General features: G+C 36.9%; 1 protein-coding gene and 1 non-coding gene across 6 annotated transcripts; one reads left to right on the top strand and one right to left on the bottom strand.

Moving 5' to 3' along the window:
- The first annotated feature begins 3,952 nt into the window (after positions 1–3,952).
- Mnda (myeloid cell nuclear differentiation antigen) lies at positions 3,953–20,360 on the top strand. Of its 5 annotated transcripts, none has more exons than XM_071618280.1 (8): positions 3,953–4,284; positions 4,592–4,914; positions 9,015–9,299; positions 10,245–10,339; positions 10,808–10,999; positions 13,797–14,216; positions 15,590–15,778; positions 19,803–20,057. In XM_071618280.1, the coding sequence occupies exons 3-8, from the start codon at positions 9,035–9,037 to the stop codon at positions 19,902–19,904; spliced, it is 1,263 nt and encodes a 420-aa protein (XP_071474381.1). In that variant the 5' UTR covers positions 3,953–4,284; positions 4,592–4,914; positions 9,015–9,034; the 3' UTR covers positions 19,905–20,057. The 5 variants fall into 5 exon arrangements, with proteins under 5 accessions (XP_071474381.1, XP_071474377.1, XP_071474376.1 ...); XM_071618276.1 differs by lacking the exon at positions 19,803–20,057 and adding an exon at positions 20,064–20,360 and having other exon boundaries at positions 3,957–4,284; positions 4,833–4,914; XM_071618275.1 differs by lacking the exon at positions 19,803–20,057 and adding an exon at positions 20,064–20,360 and having other exon boundaries at positions 3,957–4,284.
- LOC114104632 (U6 spliceosomal RNA) lies at positions 7,896–8,002 on the bottom strand. The gene has a single exon (XR_003584868.1). It is a non-coding gene; the product is annotated as a U6 spliceosomal RNA (small nuclear RNA).
- Positions 20,361–20,524: the final 164 nt, after the last annotated feature.

Below are 20,524 nucleotides of genomic sequence, written 5' to 3'. Positions count from 1 at the left end.
AAACAAGAAAGAGAAAGAAATGGCCGGTGACTTGCCTTTCCATTTGGATGTTTTCTCTTCAATGAAGGGACACTTAAGTCTCCTGGATTGATAAAAGTCCTAATATCAGCCCTTCATTCATTTATGGACATGCTATAACGAAAAAGATAACAATCCTGCTATCACTGTTTCAATTGTGCTAAATTACTTACAGGAAAGTCAAAGTTCAGTATCTCTGACAAAAGGCTAAGAACATTGAAGGGAGGAGCCTCAGCATTGTTTCCTAGAGACCAGGTTCACAGTATGAAGAAGCCAACCTCAGTCAAGTTTCTAAGTGATCCAAATCAATACCATTTTTCATGATTCTCTTTCAAAATACTTCATTATTAGCCTTACATGAGATTCTAACGTCCTACAATTCAGACTTTAGTTTGACTGATTTAGATTTCTATCAGATATTCCTTTTATTTGTTTTAAAAAAAAAGATGTCTCAAAGACTAGACTGCTGTGAAAGAGCTTTCAGTAAAGTGAGATTTCTGTAGAGGAAGATGCGGGTACACCATTTGTAACCGCAAGATCACAAGGGAATTTTCTTTTAATTAGTGTCCTTTCTCTTGTTTTCTATTTTTTTTTCCCATCCATTTTTATTGAACACACCAAATAGGGCTCAAACGTTAAAATAACATAATGTCTGGTATACCTAAGCATAACTCCAAAAATTATTAGTTCAGATGAATATATTGGTCATGCACTACAATGAACCTCTTACGTCCACAAAGATACAGACATACATCCATAATGTTTATCAATTTAACATTATTTCTGACCACTAAAATGTTCTACCTCATGTTGTTCTGGAGGAAGAGGAAATTATGAAGCATATATAAGAATAAACAGTGTTTGCATTCTTTGTTGCTGTGTCTCTTTTCTATTTATTCCCACTTGTTTATTTATCTGTTAAAATTTCTTCAAACACATCATGTTTCCTTTTTCTTGGAGGTTTTCCTCGTACGTACTCTAACTGGGTGCCTCCTAACTTGGTCAGCCCTGCATCCTCTGTGTCCCAGAGTTCATATGTCCTCCTAGGAACCTTGCTCTACATCTCCTCGCAGGCTAGCAGACGTACTTCTGAAGGACTATGTGCTTTTGTTTGCTACCACTTACAACACTATGGTTAATGGGTGATTTATTTATCTTTTTTCTCCCCAGCTATAAGTTTGGGGAATAGGAGAACCCTGCCTACACTTTCTACCACTTCTTTCCAGTGGCCGTTCAGTACATACTTCCAATGCTGAGACGTTTCCAGAATAAATGTCCTCTCAAAGAGCCTAATGATAGAGACAGTTCTTAAGACAAGAGAATAACTTAAAAGCAAATGCAACTTAAAAACATAAACAGTTTTTGATGAGGACTGTATTTGTGGCATTTTCCCCATTAATATTCTGAATATATCATCCCCTGTTTCCCAGACTGCAAGATCTCAGCTGAGAAGTTTTGACACCAGGTATATTGAACAACTTTTATATGTTACTTATCTATTTATTTATTTATGTATTGGTACAGGGGATTGAATTCAGGGGCACTCAACCACTGAGCCATATCCCCAGCCCTTTTTTCGTATTTTATTTAGAGACAGGGAGGGCCTCACTAAGTTGCTGAGGCTGGCTTTGAACTCACGGACCTCCTGTCTTAGCCTCCCAAACTGCTGGGATTACAGGTGTGCACCAGTGTGCTCTGCCTTTTATATGTTATTTGCTTCTACTTTCTTGCTTTAGAATCCTCTCCTTGTCCATTTGTAACATTTGATCATAATATGCTGAGGGGTAGTAAGGTTTGGATTGAATCTGTTTGGTGATCTTTGACTTCCTGTATCTGGATACTTATCTTTCCCCGGGTTTGGAAGAGTTTTTGCTTTTATTTCCTGGATAGACTTTCTGCCTTTGGTCATTCCTTCACATTTACCTTTTGATGAATGTTATTAACAATCTCATAAGAGAGCCAAGTGCACTGGCCAAACCTGTGATCCTAGCCACTCAGGAAGCTGAGGCAGAGGAACACACTTTCAAAGCCAATCTCTGCAATTTAGTGAGACCCTATCTCAAAAAATTTTAAAATGGGCTTGGGATAGGGTTGGGGTTATAGCTCAGTGGTAGAGCACTTGCCTCACATGCAAGGCACTGGGTTCAATCCTCAGCACCACATAAAAATGAATAAAGATATTGTGTCCATCTACAACTAATAAATAAACAAACAAACAAATAAATAAATAAATAAAGGGTTGGGGTGTGGCTCAGTGGTATAGTGCTACCCCAGTAGAATTCAATTCCCAGTATCAACAAAAAAAAAAAGAAGAAAGAAAGTCACAGAAAAATGTCACTGGATCAAATTAGCCCTCTTTCTCTTAAACTTGGAATACATACATGAACATATACAGAGCTCCACTTTGCGGATACCTGGACAGAAAGGAACTAGGCCGGGGTGGCCCACTCACCACACATTGGGTTGTTCATATGTGAGGGAAATAACATGAGGCCCACCAGGGAGCAGCTGCTGTGGGGTTGAGAAGACAACACAGGAACAAGAGAGCAAATGCACACACACACACACAGCCCCTGTTGTCCAGTGGCATGCCCCAGAGTACATGATAGAAGTAGGGCCAAGCAGCTAAGTAGAGACTATCATGAAAGCAAAGCCTAAAACCCGCCTCCACCATGAGTCAGAGCTGGAGTCCTGCAAATAAGTGAGTTTAAGAAAACTTTGGATTTATTCAAATCCTCCTTAACAAGGCCTCCTTTCAAGTCCTGACATGAGTCAGAGAATAGTTAGATTTAGACCGATGCCAAAAGGAAATGCCTCAGTGAATTTGTTGCCAAGTCCTAACAATTCATAAAAGCACCTAATGACGGGACTTCCCAATTACAAAGCAAAACCAAACAACATCAAATGGAGTAGAACACAAATCAATAATCATAGTTAAGATATTTAAAACCTGTAACTCAATACTGATAGACGGAATAAGAAGAAAGAAGACTGAAAAATCTTTACACCATCTTCAAAATAGATGACCTGCTTATCATTTGAAAAACACTATAAAAATAGGTGGGATACTGGGTGCAGTAGTGCACGCCTGCAATCCCAGCAATTTGGGAGGCCTAGGCTGAGGCAGAGGAATCAAGATTTCAAAGCCAGCCTCAGCAATTTAGTGAGGCCATAAGCAGCCCAGACAGATCCTGTCCCTAAATAAAATATAAAAAAGGTCTGCGGGGTGGCCCAGTGGTTAAGCACCCCTGGGATCAATACCTGGTATCAAAAATAAATAAATTAATTAATTAATAAGCTGCACATCAAAGTGAAATGTGTGTAGGGAACTACAGTGAATTTCATTAAAGTCCATATTTGTGATTTTAGCATTGATTGCATAATTATAAGACCGATTAAGAAGTTAAGACAAATATTTAGAAAATTCTCGTATATCTTGAAATTATATAATACACTTTAAAATCAGCTGTAAGTTAAAAAAAATACATGCCAAAGAATATTAAGGGAAATAAATACACATCCCACAAAACTTAGGGAGCATAGGAAAAAGCAGTGCCAATAAGAAAAATTGCTAAGTGTCTATACTAAAAAAAGAGAACAGTAATACAAGTGATGTAAATTTACATCTTATAATGTTAAAATAAAGAGAGCTAAGTAAACAACAATAGTATTTTTAAATAAAGCTAGGAAAAATTCTACACATAGAATATCTGACAAAAAATACGAAGAAAATAAATATGTCTCAAAGTTGATTTTTATGAAAGGTAACAGTGAATGCCTACATCACCTTGGGCAGTTCAGGCTCACACACTAACAGATTTTGTTCTGGGCCTTAGAAAGAGCAGGCGGAAGAGTCTGGTTCAACTACACCCCCAAGATTTCCCCTCCCATTTTTTTTTCTGTGACATTACAATTGCTCTGCTTGTGCAATTGTTGTCTTAGATCTAGATCCTCTCTTAGAAGAATCTTGGCATTTTCTGGATTATGGTTTCAACCTGGTGGGAGCTCTTCTTCCGGGACTTTGAGTGACCTTCTGGAAAAGTACTTTGGAGGATGGGGATCATGCAGGTTCTTTCTGACATTTTGTCTAATATTAGGAGTTCTTTTGTTTCTCAACCGTGAATAAATGGCTTAGATCATTTTAACAATGAAGCCTTGCAAATTTTGGAACAGCACTGACCACCTAGGAGTGATTAAGGACCTGATAAACATATTGTAACTTAAGGATGATAAAAATCACTAATTGTCTGGTGACTGCCTAGCAGGGTAAGTGACATCCCATCCTTTCTTCCCTTCCCTTCTGTTCTTTTTTGGCACATCTATAAGAGCAAGAGACACCTCTATCAAGATCTCTTGCTGCTACTGTCATTCAGGGAGCAGGAGAAGAGGGAGAAGTGACTGGGTCATTCATGTCCCCTTTGGTATTTGAGCTTCATTTAAGTGAACTTTGTGCCTCCTGTCCCATGTGTTAGTCTGCTAAACCAGAAAGTTCAAATGTCTCTATTCTTTCAACTATAAATATTTGTTTTCCTTCTTTCTTTCTTCTTTTTTTTTTTTTTTTAAATAAACATAGCTGAGCTCTGGCTCTCTGTGGTTACTAAGCTGTTACAGGAAGGACACAGTTCAGTTTCTCTGACTGAGGAAATCGAAAGCTATGAGCATTGATAGGAGGAGCCTTGTTGTGCTTCATCTCCTCTGTCCCGGGCTGTGAGTGCAGTGTGAGACACCCAGTGTTGCTCAAGTTATTAAGTGATTCTCCAGTGCTTTTTCTCCTGGTGATCTTTGAAAACATCTTATTTTCTTAACATTTCAAGAAATCTTATTTCTCAAGCAAAACAACAGCCGCCTGCTGAAGCTCTCAAGAGGTAGACTATTGCTGAAGACACTTCCAAGGAGGTGAGTCCTGTCGGTGCTTTCTATAGAGACCATCTGGACACCTCCCCCAAATCACAAGATCACCAGAGGAAATCAGTTTGGGCTCTTCCGGGTGGGGTGGGGTGGGGTGGGGTGAGGGGAGTAGGGGTGGGATCAGTTATGCTGAGAACAGGGACAACTGCAGTAGCTGGGTTGATTCGCATGCTTCACTTAGAAAGGTAACAGACCTCTTTATTCTCCAACACTGAGGCCTGAATAAAGCGAAGTGCATTTTCATTATAACAGATTGTAAAATAATTTTTCTAAGTATTTGTTGGCATAAGTTGATAATTAGAGAGGGCTTTCATTGTCCTTTCAGGCCTGAATAAAAGACAAAATAGTGATATGAAAACTTATCATGAAATGATTTTAAGGGAAAAACACATCTCAACATAAAGTTGGATTATATGGTATTATCCCACTTTTACAAACATAAGAACAAACAGTAAAAAATGCCTCCATTTCATAACCAGTTATCCCAATGCATACTACCTTAATATTAATAAACATATTTAACTTTTACTTTATCTCTCTACTCTATCCTGGTATTAAATATAGTATTTTAGTCATATTTGGACTTCTCCCTGCTTTCTTCAAAGTCAGAGGTGAACTTCAGTTGTGAGAGTTTGTATGAAAGAGGTGTGGTTGAAAGCAATTAAATATTTTATGTACCAAAAGACAGTTGTTAAATAAAAAATTTATATGTAACTTTTGGAAAGCATTATCTTTTTTTAGATCCTGGTATATAAACAATTTTGGAAATTCATGTGAAATTTTTAATGTTGGTTTCAGAATTATGTAAATGTTTGTTAAAACTTTATTTAATTTTTTAACTGTATTAATTATTTTTTTCTGATTTTTTTCTGACTTTTTACTCTTTTCAGTAATAGAGATAAGCTAAAATATCAAGCTTCAATTATGATTTATCAATTTTTTATAGTTGTCTTTTTTATTTTATTTTATTTTATTGGTACTGTTGATTGAACCCAAATGCACTCTACCGACTCTGAGCTACAGCACTAGCCTTTTCTTATTTTGCATTTTGAGATGGGGGTCTTACTACAGTTGCCCAGGCTGTTTTTGAATCTGTGATCCTCCTAAATCAGCCTTCTGAGTCACTGGGACTAAAGACACAGGTCATCATGCTCAGCTTAAATTTCTATTGTTCACTTTGCATATGTAAATGTATAGTGAAAAAAAGAGAGAAATATGCTACATATTACTGTTTATAGTCATAAAAAGAAACATATAGGGACAACAAATAACATCTATTTATTACTATTAGGTAAATACATGATTAGAATTGTTTTATTTTTCTTGGGCTTAAATCTTGTAGCATTAATGAAACTTCCGTTCTTACAGTCAGTTAATACACAAAGAGATATACTGCTTACTTTAAAAATACTGTTTGCATCATGAAACTTTTTTCAACATTTTAAGAATTTTTAAATGAACTTTTGTCTACAATCTGTAGATAGATTTGATTTTTTAAATTCAATTTTTGAAAACTCATCTCTTCACAGGTTTAACATTTAATGTGTATTAATTTAAATGATGTATTTTGGCTAGTCAGCCACCATTATTTCAAATTATAAGACTCTTTCTATGCTTCCTTCTCCTTTTGTCAATATTTTAAAATTTATATCTGCATTTTCCTTACATTAGTGAGCATTCAAGTCCTTCATTTCACACTAATTTTAATCCACCATTTTGATTTATTTCCTCTTTCCTTTCTCTTTGTTCACAGTCTTATTTTTACACATTGAAAGACCTGATCAAGTTAGTTTTGGACTCTGACTTTTTAGACTGCATCATTTACTTTTTTAAGTTTTCATTACTGCATTATATTTATACATGATACCGGGGTCCATTTCAACATAATCACACAGACATGGAATGTAATTTGGTCCACTTCACTCCCCAGTACTTCCTTGCCGTCTACTCCTCCCTCCCTGTCCCCTGCCCCCACTCTACTGGTCTTTCCTCTATTTACTTATAGATTTTTGAATTGGTACTTTATAGAAAATACATGAAGGTGAAATTCACTGTGGTGTGTTCATATATGTACATAGAACGATTGGGTCAATTGTGTTTTGTAGTTAGTTCCTCCTTTCTCCTATTCCTTCTCCCTCCCTCTCAATGCCCTTCCTCTGCTCCACTGAGCTCCCTTCTATTTTCATGAAATCCCCTTTATTCCCCTATTTTTCTCTAGCATCTGCATATTTGACTACTTTTTTTTTCCTCATATAGTTACTTTCTTAGATATTTATTACAAAAGCATGTTTGGTAGGTGTTTTTGTGATGCCAATCTTCTGATTGTTAACATTGTTAGTCAATGTCACTCAAAATTCCATTTTGGCTACCTATAAAGTTACGGTTTCAAAATTATTTTGCCTTCAAGTTAGATTGGCAGCACTTCTCTGAAACCTTTAGGATCACTATGAAATTCCAAAATTGGAATACTTAAGAAAATGTATTTAATACACACATTATATATAGGGTTTTATGCCAAAGGACTAGTAGTATATAAAAGACACAACTCCCAAATCATATGAACTAATATTTTGCAGCTAGACATGTGGCTATTATACTAAAGTGGAATTTTACAATATTACACATGGACTTTTGCCACTTTACATCAGATGTTTTTGAAGTGTTTTTTTGTTGTTGTTGTTGTTTTGTTTTGTTTTTAAGTAAGCTCACATATTCACAACTTTAGGTTTTACATTTTTTTTTTCGTGTTTCAGACAAGTTCCCAAATATGGAATTTGGGGAAAAACACAATTAAAAGTTATTTCATGCATTTCTTTTTCTTTTTTTTTGGGGGGGGGGGAGTTGGTTTTGTCTGATTTTTGTCTCTTTGTCCTCCTTATTTTATTTTGCTTTTTGGTTTTTTTTTGTTTGTTTGTTTTTCACTGGTTATAGTAATTTCTTCTGTTTGAGTTAGTCAGCTTCACAGAGACAAAAATATGGAACACTTCACGAATCTGCGTGTCATCCTTGAGCAGGGGCCATGCTAATCTTTTCTGTATTGGTCTAATTTTAATGTGTGTACTGCACGTTAATGTACAAGCACGTTCTCCTTATTTTAAATAACTTTAAACTTACATAAAAAAATGAAGGTGTTGAACAAAAACAACAACAAATTCCAGAAACATGTTTTAGCTTTTCAGTTGCTAACATCATTTATTTTTTTTTAAATTTGGTGCATTATAATTATACATTAAAGTAGAACTTAGGGCTGAGGTTGTGGCTCAGCGGTAGAGCGCTTGCCTCACATGTGCAAGGCCCTGGGTTCGATCCTTGGCAACACATAAAAATAAATAAATAAATAAAGGTATTGTGTCCATCTATAACACACACACACACGCACACACACACACATATATATGGACTCATTATATGTTCACACATGCACACAGCATGATTTGCTCAGTCTCATCCCATAGTACCTCCCCTGTCTCCCCCATCTTCCCTCCCCCTTGATCCCCTTACTCTACTATACTGTTCTTCCCTCTATTTTCATGAGATATATTTTTAAATTGACCCTTTTTGCTCTCTAATTTATGCATATGAAAGAAAACATTGGACTCCTGACTGTCTGAGTCTGGCCTATTTCACTTAGCATGATGTTCTCCAATTCCATTCATTTATAAACAAATGACATAATCTCATTCTTTATGGCCTAAGACTCCAGTGTGTGTGTGTGTGTCTGTGTGTCTGTATCACATTTGTTTTCTCCATTCATCTGTTGACAGACACCTACAGACACCTAGCCTGGTTCCATAGCTGAGCCTGAGTCTAACACTACACAGCCCATATTCTAAGCATTACAACAGTTGACTTTTCAAAATAGCCCTTCACCACAACTACTCTTGACACAACTCAACTATCCCCATTGATAGGAAAGAACTTTTTTAGATTTCCCTAGTGCAGCAAGTCTCAACCAATATCCCAAATGATATATCTGGTGGTTATACTTGTTATGAACGCACTTTTGGCCATTCACTCACATGGGCATATCCCATTTTTGAAACTTCTTTTTGTATGTGTAACATTGTTATGCTGATTTTCTCTCATAGGCTCACCCATAACTTGAGAAATGGTGAATGAATACAAGAAAATTGTTCTCCTGAAAGGATTGGAGGTCATCAGTGATTATCACTTTAGCATGGTTAAGTCCTTACTGGCCAAAGAATTAAAACTGACTAGGAAAATGCAAGATGAGTACAACAGAATTAAGATTGCTGACTTGTTGGAAGACAAGTTTCAAAATGATGCCGGGCTGAACAAGCTGATATCGGTGCTCAAAGACATACCGATGCTTGAGGAACTTGCCGGAGAACTCAAAAGAGAGAAGATGAAAGGTAATTGAAACCCAACACTTTCTCCTTGACACTGCCCTACTTGTGCTCACCTTGCCTGACCTTGAATGAAACCCCACTTTGGTCTAAGTCGGTACACCCTTTTCCCAGTTTATGTCTCAGAAGCCATAGCGACGCTGGTACTTCAGATGCCAGCCAGTGGATAACTCAGGGCATTCTCTGTCGAGTGAATTTAGAAGAGAATGTATATTTGGGTTACGAATAAAAAACAAAAGCTAAAAGAAGTTCATGAAAGAGGCTTCGGGCATACTGCCTGAGAAAGTTTAGAAAATATCAAAAGTGTAAAAATCATGGTTTAGATTTTATATATAACCGTTAACCAATTATTGGAACCAGTTTATCAATACTATACCATCATCATTATTCTCTCCCGTAACAAAGGTAAGGCAACACTCTTAATGAAGACGGACCCCCAAAGCCTTGTGAACTTCTTGTCTTGTAAAGTTACTTAATTAAATAAAAATGAAAAAGTCAAAGTTCACAATCACCATATCTCACTTCAAAAATCTATACTCTCTTTCCTTTCACTTGTTTCTATAATTTTAATGTATTGTATGAAAAACAGAATCAACCAGTCAGCATCATGAACACTGTGACTTTTTCAAAGGAGATAGGAGGAGGACAGGATTGGAAAAGGTCTGACTGCAGTGTGTATACATCAGAGGACAGGAAGGATTAGCACACTGCACAGGGGATGAGCCAAAAAAGCTTTGAGGAGCAGAAGGGGATGCCTGGGTTATGATGGCTGGTCTCCTTGAGCCAGGTTGAGCTAATGCAGTAGAGATAGACACAAGCTACCTAGCCCCACAGCAGGAACTGAGAGCCAATAGTATGGAAACTGCTTCAGCCATTCTACCCCATCAGCCCTGGGTTTACATGGGTTCCTTTTTAATGCATTTGTTGTGATGAGAATTAATTCTATCCCAGTAAAACCAAAAACCCCAGTGAAAAAGAAGCAAGAGGTAGATCCTGTCGCATGTACATCGATCACCAGCGACACAATGAAGACCCCTGAATCTCAGGTAAGTGTGCTCAAAGTCCCCCAGAAGAACTGCGATGGCTTTTCCATTCAGTCTATCAGACAGTTATTCATTAGTTTCCCATCAAGTTTTTAAAGTTACCGAACTGCATAATAATTGACCACATGACATAAATATATCTTCATTCCCTTTAGAGAGGTGTTAACTTGAAAATCAGATAGAAAAATGCTTTGCCCATGTTTACAAAAAGAAAAAAAAATTTCTAATTCCAAGTCAGTCCCATTCTACCACAGAGGTAACTAGAGGAATGGTGTTTATAACTCTTTCTTCTCCCTTTGATGAAAATGTTTATGCCCCTGTCTTACAACTGGCCAGGGGATGGACTGCACTCTACAGATCCTACAAAAACATTTTTATTTATAATCAACCTACTACCTAATAATGAAAATGTGTTCTACTTCATTTGCTGCTGAGAATCATTAACAGGAAAGAAAATTAAACTATTTACAGAAAAGAAAAAAAGCAAGCTTAGAAAAGACTGAAACCAAAAAGAATAAGATTTCTGGAAGCAAAACAATTAAGAAGCCTGAGGATCAGACTCATCCTTCCTGTTCTACACTAGCCAGTGTGACCGCAAGCATGGACCATTTTCTGCCTGCTCAGATGCCAGCATCAACTCTATTCAGAGCTCCCTCAACAGAGGTACACTTTTCTTGTTCCACTTTCCCCAACCTAAATATAGACGTCAGACCTCAAAATTCTGATGGAAACCTCAACTTGGGAATAAATACATATAACCAATGACATGTAAGCAATTACTCTACCACAAGAGTATCTTACAATGATTAGTATTTAGTTACTTTCCTTATTCATTTAACATATCAGGAACACCTTTCTAAGGTATATATATATATATATATAATATATATATAATTCCATATATAAGGCGTATATATATAATTATATATTATATATATATATAATTCCATATATTATATTCCATATATATATCCAATTTATATTTCCATATAAATTACTGCATCTTGACCCTTTGCTCCCACAGGGATACTTGACAAATTTGAAATTATTGTTGAAGCAAGTTTTCTCTCTTGTGCTGATCTCAGGGTGGGGGAGGTGTAAAACCCAGCAGATTTAGGTGTGTGCATGAGTATGTTCACTTTCCCCTCTTCCAGTCTCTTTCACATCTCTTCTCTTAGTTGAATAATCTGTTAAATTTTCTTCAACACACACCATGTTCCCATCTTGTTCAGAATTTCTGCGCACCATGTATTTCCTCCACCTGGAAAACCCTTAGGTGACCAAACCTAATCACCCTCTGAATCCCAATATTGATACCCTGTCCTTGAGAACTCCTGCCTGAGATTCTATCCAGACCAGGGGAAAAAAAATGATGGGGCTCACTTGGATAGCATCTCAATTTTTTCCCCTCTCCAGTTATGACCATTATTACAAATGAATGCTCTGATTAAGTTGTGCCACTTTCAAATCAGACTTTTCCATTTTTACAAGTTTTAGAATCAGTGTCAGTTTAATAACACATAAAAAAATCTACTTTTATTTTAAAGAGAGGTAGTATTTTTTTTTCCAGAATATGTACTGAAGATTCTGGATAAGAAAGATGGGTAACAGAAGGAAAATCACAACACCATCAACATTCTTTCTTTCTTGTTTTTTTCCTACACAAGTAACACATGATTACTTACAACCAGTCAAGCAAAAAAACCCAAAAACCTAATTTTTAGTTAGCTATCATCCTACCAACTTTTTTCTTTGTGTCTTTTCAGATATTTTTCTTGGAGCTGGGGATATAGCTCAGTTGGTAGAGCGCTTGCCTCACTTGTACAAGGCCCTGGGTTCCATTCCCAGAACCAAAAAAAAAAAAAAAAAAATCAGATATTTTTCTTCATACTCTATAGTAAATTTTCCCAGTAGAGTATCCTACCATGATTAGTATTTAGTTACTTTCCTTATTCATTTAACATATCGGGAATACCTTTCTAAGTCCTTAAATAAAAATATAAATGGTTATTTAATGACTATATAATGTTGACATGCATAAATGTAATTTGTCTTAAAAATAATTTTCTATAGATTGATATTCCACTATCCCAACCACAGTGCCCTTCTCATGGACATGCTTGTACTGTGTCCACTGGAAGTCCTTTATGTCCAGTAGAGTGTTGAATCATTTCTTTTATGCATGCACTACAATTTTCTTGTCAATTTGAATTTCGTTGTTAGTAATGCTTTTCTTATGTCTGAGTCAATACTACTAACAATGTTGCTCTTGGAAAAGCATTCCTTGTGGGGCTGGGGATGTGGCTCAAGCGGTAGCGCGCTCGCCTGGCATGTGGGCAGCCCTGGTTCGATCCTCAGCACCACATACAAACAAAGATGTTGTGTCCGCCGAAAACTAAGACGTAAATATTAAGGAAAAAAAAAAAAAAGAAAAGCATTCCTTGTGCTAGAGTAATTGGTTACACTAATAAAAAGTCAAATCCAAGTCCAATCACCCTCAGGTGAATACTGTGCATAGTGTACTACCAGGGCAGAGCATTTGCAGTGCTTTGGTAAGTAAGGACAATTAACATCTCTATATACTTGCACCTGTGAAGTTCAGAGCCTATTATTTCCCCACACACTTTCTCTTACAGATCAGCCAACTTCCTCTCTGTTAAAACACTCTGCTGAAATTCAGTGAGCCCAGACCACTGTGGAGAAAAGAGATTGGAGTCTATCCCTGGTTTTAAGGAAAGCTATCTACCTGGTTTAAGGATATGGCTCTGAACAGAATACCTCTGCCTAAGCCTATTTAAAAATAGGAGATATCAAGCCAGCCAATGCCTTTCTCAGCACTTGTAATAGACAATTATTTCCTGGGAAGAGCTATTACAATTTGAACTCTCAAAATGGCCCTGAGTATTCTACTGGTAACCAAAAACTTTTTGAGATTGTTAACCTGATAATTATCCTTCTCCATTTTCAACACTACTCAATTTCTTTTTTTCTTTTTTCCTTTTTTTTCTTTTTTTGTATTGGGGGGTGTCACTTAAGTAAATAAAGAATAGACTTGAATTTGTTACTTATTATATTGCAATCTATGAGTTCAGTGCTTCATAAAAATGTCTTCATCATCTCCCACCTGTACTGTTCATGCTGAGGGTCCTGCTTTGCTTTGGAAAGACATTCTGTTTCAGTGGGAGCATTTTAACTTCCACGCCTGCTGTCGGCTGCTTCATACTTCCTCTAGATAAACTATACGGATTCATACTCTGGTTTCTCTTCAGATCGTATAAATCTTTCGCCTTAACTATACGGATTCATTAACCTTTCCTTCCTCTCTAACATATCTCTAGCTCTAATTATTCATGAAAGTTGCTGGGCCCAATGTTGGGATTGAAATTTTTCTCACTGAAAGGTGATTTTTATATTTCCTCCTGAACTTGTAGATTTATTTCCCTGTGTCTGTTCAACCTAGCATCAGAAAAAGGCCCAATGTCATTTGGCTTCCAGAAGAAGTGTCCTCCACAAAGGCCCAACGATCGTGATGGTGCTGAAAGCAACAGACCCATTTGAATATGAGTCTGCCGAAGAGGGGAGAAGTTCAATGTTCCACGCCACAGTGGCTACTGAGAATCAGTTTTTCCAAGTGAAGGTTTTCAACACCAACCTGAAAGAGAAATTTACAAAAAATAAGGTCATTACTATCTCTAATTACCTTGAGTGCAAAGGAATCCTGGAGGTAAATGACGTATCAGTTGTGTCTGAAGCTGGTCTTGACCAAAAGATCGAGGTCCCCAACAGTGTTATCAAGAGAGCAAACGAAACTCCCAAGATCGATCATCTTCATAAACAAGCACCAGGAACATTAGTGTATGGGTTGTTTATGCTACATACGGTAAGTTTTTTTTTTTCTTTTTTTTAGAATTGCTTTTTTATTTTTCTCCACCAACATTTGAAATTAAATGTCTGCTTACTGGCTAAATGTTGGATCCTAGGATTCTACCCCGACTACAGACACAGAAGGGGAAATAGGACTAGGTGACCTTTTAACCTACTATTTCCCAAAATTCCTCCCAGAAAATTCTTTGCAAAAGTTTCACTAAGAAGTCTCATTTCCCTAGTTATCATTACCTATCCACAGTCACAGTGAGCAAGGACAATGCATGGCACAGAAAGATATTCTTGGAGTCTTATTCCTTTGAACTCTATTGCAACTATATAATTCCTCACTTATTTCCTTCCTTCCTTCTTTTTCCACTTTCCTTTTGTTTGACGAATGGATCGCCCAAAAAAGGATGAATTCTGCTTGTAACATGCATTCAGAGGAATAAATGGATTGATTATATTCTCCTGAGTGCAAAAACATTTAATAGGCAATGATCTAATCATTCAGTCATATCTGTTGTATTTTACTTATTTCATCGATAATTCATGAAGAGTTTATTGAACAATTTAGAATTATTGTATGGCATGATATTTGAAAGGCAAGTTAATCTAATCTCCTCATCTAAAAAAAATAATACAGACATTTCACTGACAGATCAATGCTCAAATCCAGAGCATCAGTATTCTGCATTCAATCGATAAAAAAATTAACAAACTTTTGTGAAACTCAACTAACATCTTATAAACTTAACTGCTTTATAACTGTATATGCCTGTCTTTTAATATTGCCTCTTCATTTTATATTGATTATTTATTATACCCTTTTTAAGAGAAGATCCTTATTTATGCAATTATAAAGTTGATGAATAACAGCTTAATGTGTGCGACTCTATGCAGTATGAAGTGAAGAACATAGGTTACCTGGAATAATGTTATTGGAAAAAAATAAGTCAATGGAGAAGGTTTCAAAAAGCATTAGGAAGTCACTAGAACTTCATTGTTATATAGATCCCCTGTTGAACAGTAGTAACAAATGTCCATTTATATCTGCATAAACAGAGGAGCCATAGAAGTTCACTAGACCTATGATCACATTAATTCCAGGTTTTCTAAAAGGAATCAAATCTATTCCTGAGGAGGAAGCATTAGAGACCAGGAAGAAAATTCATTGTTCTAGAATTGTTAGAAAATGCCTAGAAGAAGAAAAGCAAAAATTAGGAAAACAGGCAAAGAAAAGCAACTTTATTTGAGAAGATCTTGCCAAGCTACATGTAGATCTATGCCTATAATCGACTTCTTACATTTTGTATTGACTTTGTCTCAAAAGTTTTCTTAAACATATGATGTATTTTCTGAAACTGAATGTTCATTTCATTTTCACAGAAAAAAGTGAACAAGAAGAACACAATCTATGAAATACAAGATAATACAGGAAAGATAGACGTGATGGGGAGTGGGAAATGGCACAATATCCAGTGTGATGAAGGGAATAAACTTCGACTCTTCTGCTTTCAACTGAGAACAATCAACAAGAAGCTAACACTGGTGTGTGGAGATCACAGTTTCATTAAGGTAGGAACTAGACAGAGCATAAGTTTGCCAAAAGGGAAATCAGGTTTTTTTAGCATTTGAGAAACCATCTTCCTAGTGTGCTACGTGAACAGTTCAGTGGGTAAGAGGATTCAAATAATGCCCTCGCCCTCGTTTCTGAGTAGAAGGTTTTTCTTGTTTCACAAGATATTAAGGAAATGGAACCAGGTGCAGTGACTCATGCCTATAATCATAGCAACTGGGGAGGCTAAGGCAGGAGGATCACAAGTTTGAGGCCAGCCTTGGCAACTTGGTGAGACCCTGTGTCAAATAAAAAATAAAAAGGCCTGGGGTCGTGTTCAGTGGTAGAGTGCCCCTGGGTTCTATCCCCAGTACCAAAAAATGAAAGAAAAAAAAAAAGATACTAAGGAAATGACATTTGTATGGGTTTCAAAAGAATATTATAATTGTGCTGAATAATAAAATATCTCATGAAATTAAGAAGTCATTTTCAATAATGATCTAGAACAAGGGTTTTAAATAAGACACATCTGATTTGAATCCTGCCTTCAACACTCACCAGTTGACTGATTTGGGGGAAATAGTGTAATTGGTCTGCTAAAATAATGGAGCACTCCACTTTCTTGGGTTGTTTTGAACATTAAGGGAGAAAATGAATGTATATTATTTATCTCACTGCTAGGACATGATGAGAAATTAATCTAGATAGGTATTATTTTTCTAATCCAGGGGAAAATGACTAAGGCAAATTCTCTAAAGTATAAACTAGCTCTATAAATTCTGCAGAGCTCAAACTCAGTAGATGTGGAACACCATAGGAAGATGAGGCCAAATAATTTAAAAAAACAAAAACAAAATGCTAGGTAAATGGTTTTTTTTTTTTTTGGTTTTTTTGTCAGAAATATAAAATGGGAAATTAATTGTGAAAATCACTGAAAGGTGTGTAACCGTCTATCCCCAATACCAATAAATGCTGTTTTAATTGTGTGTGACTCTCCCATCAGGAGGGACAGAGGGTTTTAAAGGAACTCTTCAAGGTTACATTCCAGATGTGCTCTGATAGGGGGTCCCAGGGCGCCCCAATAGCATGTTAGAATTCACTTGTTAATTTGGGAGTTATTCACCTCCCAGCTCCTCAGCAGGCACCTCCTTCCTGTAGCAGGTGTGTTCAAGGTCAATTAACTAGGGGAAGAAAGGGTAACACTGTCTCCCTAATCTTGTTAGGGGAGGGGGAGAGGTTAGAAGAGAGGATAAAAACAAAACCAAACATGTTCTTTTAAAAAATAAACCTTAGAGCAATAGGGCTATATTCAGAAGGTGAAGGGACCACTGTCACATTTGTAAGATTTTAAGAATGCCCGATTCTTCCTATCTCCTCTCACATGGAGATATATAGATCTGATGGGAAGCTCTGAAACAAAACAGCCTGAGGACTTTGACATTTTTGCAAAAAGAAAGATTCTGGTAACCATGTTAGAAAGACCTTAGAAAGAAACTAGGTTCGGAGACAGGTATTGTAATCAAAAGCTTGGTCCTTGTTCCCGATGCCAATTCAATAATGAGGACATGATTTTGAGAAAAAGGAAAAAAAAAAAAAAAGTTTTATTGCTTTGCTGGTAAAGGACAAACACAGGGGACTCCTGTCCCAGAGGCTGTGATGCTGCCCATCAGAAGGAACAGGGGGATTTCAAAGGAGCTATTCAAAGGCTATATTCCAGGTGTACCCTGACAGGGGGTCCCAGGCACCCTGATGATATGTGAGGATTCACTTGTTACTTTGGGAGATATTCTCTTGGTGGATCCTCCGGGCCAACCTCTCCTTCCTGTGGAGCACCCAGAACTCAAGATGATCTTGTTCCCCACCCCCAGGTTAGGGAGGGGGAGAAGGAGGAGAGGAAAAAGGAAAACTGTCTCCTCAGAGCAAGGCGGGCTAGATTCAAAAAGTGAAGTGGACCATTGTTACAGAATCAGAAGCAGTGACATCTAGTATCTGCTCATATACTATGTTTGTTAAATAACCAGAAATTTTTAAAAGTGTTTATTAAAACTTTGGCATTTTGTAATTAGCAATGTCAGATGTACTCACGCCACCAAAATCTGCAAAAGCTATATATATATATATATATATATATATATATATATATATATATATATATATATATATCAGGGCTTTGAAAAAGCAGGCAGCTAGTTTACCAAAACACCACAGGAGGATATTTCAGAATTCTATTTAAGAAGGGGAGATCTGCTGTATAGCTAAGATATGTATATTTTTGCTAAGTGAAGAGCACCTCAATAAACATGGGTTGTACAAGTTAAAAGAAGGGGGGTGTCCTTGTCCCAGTGGATGGACAGTTAACTGAATGCAGGCGGTGAGCCAGATTGAGAAAAATAAGTAGAAATTATAAAAATAAGACAAAGACTCATTTAAAAGAGAAAAGCAGGGGTGGAGGGGGATTGGGGGGCGGGTAGTGGGTGAGCAGTTCTGGTAGAAACTGGATCTAACAAAGGAAGGAAAGCCTGTGTGTTTATTTTATAGTTAGGAACAACAAAGAGTTTCAGTGTGAAGAACTTCTTGAGATAAACAGGATGAAATGGGGGGAAACCACATGTTTGGGGCTTAATAGATTATATCCATCTCTGGGCTGGGATTTAAAATCCTGACTTTTTGATTTAGTGAATTCAATGACAAGCACAGAATTTCCCCTGTCAAAGGAAGTCATCTTGCAAATCTGGGCATTCCCCTGGTAACCATGTGGATCCCAGAAACAGCGCTTTGTCATCCAGGGTTTCACATAGCTCAAGGCAATGATTTATAAACTGCTCAGGACAAAGGGAAAGTCAAATAAGTTTGGAACTAATGGAGGGAAAAAGTGTCCTTTGCAGGAAGATTATGAGTTTGTGACTAAGTGCTGATGGTGAGAAAGAAAAGATTCAAGGAACATTCAAGCATGATTCCAAGATAATGTTAAATGGTTCTGCAAATCACTAACATGGAGAATGCAGGGGAAAAACATGTGCTGGGAAATGAAAACATGTTGATTTGAGCTGTCTATATGATAGCCAAGAAATATCCATTGATCAATATGAAGATCTGTAGATCTGGATGTACATCTGTAGAACCAAACAGTAATTTTGTGCTAGAGATGTACATATTTTTAAGTTTAGAGATACATGCTAAAATCATTCCTTTGGATAATAATATCAAAAATTAATAATAGTATAATAACATTGCACTTATATTAATAGAAAATACCTGCTGAATACTCATTATGTGCTGAGATTTGAAACCATGATAGAGCTATAGTAATTGTATCCATTTCATAGATGTAGATTCTGACACTCAGAAACTGTAACATGCTCTGACATAGCCTATAAACGGAGGAACTGAGATCCAGCCAAGGCTGTCTGGTTCCAGAAGCAGATTCTTAGGCGAGATGAATGAGACTATCAAACAGTGAAGAAAGAGTCATAAGAAAGACAGGAGTGGCTGGAGATAAAGGATACTACCAATGAGAGTGAACAAATGCAAACAGGGAGGTCAAAGGTGAAATGGAAAATAGAAAAATAGGCAATAAAAACAAGTTGAAAGAGGAAGAAGGTCAACATAGCTCATGCCAGACACAGATGACCAAGGGATCCCCAGGGATTTGGAATAACTTCATCTTAAAGCAAAAGGTGCCATCTTTTAGGGAAATGCGTGTCCCGGCCCATAGCAAAATAGCTGGTTGATTCCACATGGTATCATGTTCTCTGTCTCAGACCCAAACAAACACATTCCCACATACCAACCCACACAAGGGTCCACCAGGAGATTCTTGATAAAACTAATGAGAGCTAAACTCACATATAAACAGTCCAAGTAGAAATATTAATGGATTGTGACACAGAGACATGCCTTAATGCAAGAACCCATGTATTCTACCTCTACCTGCTAATCAGAGGAGAGCACCGAGGAAACAATTCTTTAGGTCGCCTCCTTCCCCTTTTCTGATCCAATCAGTGCTGCACGCTGATTAAAGTAGCTCTTCCTCTTTACTTATAGTTCCCCTTCACCACTTTTGAGGAACTCCTGTCCTGTTCAAATACACCCACGATGGTCATGAGGCTCCAGATGACGGGAAAGCACTCACTTAATATTGAATAATACCATAAAGAAGAAAAGTGAGCAAAAATCAACAGCCTTTGAGAGAAGGGAAGGGACTGGTGTGGCCCATGAGATGAACAGACACTGACGGGCCACAGAAATGCAGGGCTTTTCCTCGATGGCTGGGATCTCACTGTGTCTTCTTTACCTCTCTTCAAGGTCATCAAGAGGGCAAAGAACAAGAAGAGAGAAAGCAATGCTAATTTAAGCCTGGAACTTGAAGTACAGAACTTCCCTATAAATCATTTCAGTGTCTTCAACAGTGATACGATTAAAGTTGAGACTTTCATGTAAACAATAGCATCAGGGGCAATACCCAACCATATTAAGAGTTTTACATTTGAATTGTTATTTTCTTTTATAAAACTTTCTTATTATTTTCCTTTCTGTAAAACTACTTTTTGCTTTTATAATATTCATAATGTAAAAATTCAAATAAAAAAATCTTTAAAAGGATATTATAGTTTCAATCTAAGAGTACCCCTGCCCCCAAATAAAAACCTCATGCTTTGTAAGTATGATCCTCAATATAACAAGGTTCAGAGGAAGGATTTTAGATCATGATTAGGGTTTTTACATAATCAGTGGATTAATCCATTTGCTGAATTAATCCACTGATA

Source organism: Marmota flaviventris, chromosome 10 (assembly GCF_047511675.1).
Source record: "Marmota flaviventris isolate mMarFla1 chromosome 10, mMarFla1.hap1, whole genome shotgun sequence".
Classification (NCBI taxonomy): Eukaryota; Metazoa; Chordata; class Mammalia; order Rodentia; family Sciuridae; genus Marmota; species Marmota flaviventris.
The sequence above is the reverse complement of the archived record's forward strand: the minus strand, read 5'-3'. Positions and strand labels throughout refer to the sequence as shown.

Excerpts from the sequence above, each read along its gene's own strand:
- Mnda (XM_071618279.1), top strand. The coding sequence starts at position 9,035 with ATGGTGAATGAATACAAGAAAATTGTTCTCCTGAAAGGATTGGAGGTC. Across the intron at positions 14,217-15,589 it reads GGTTGTTTATGCTACATACG|AAAAAAGTGAACAAGAAGAA; the intron begins GTAAGTTTTTTT and ends TCATTTTCACAG. Across the intron at positions 15,779-20,063 it reads GAGATCACAGTTTCATTAAG|GTCATCAAGAGGGCAAAGAA; the intron begins GTAGGAACTAGA and ends CCTCTCTTCAAG.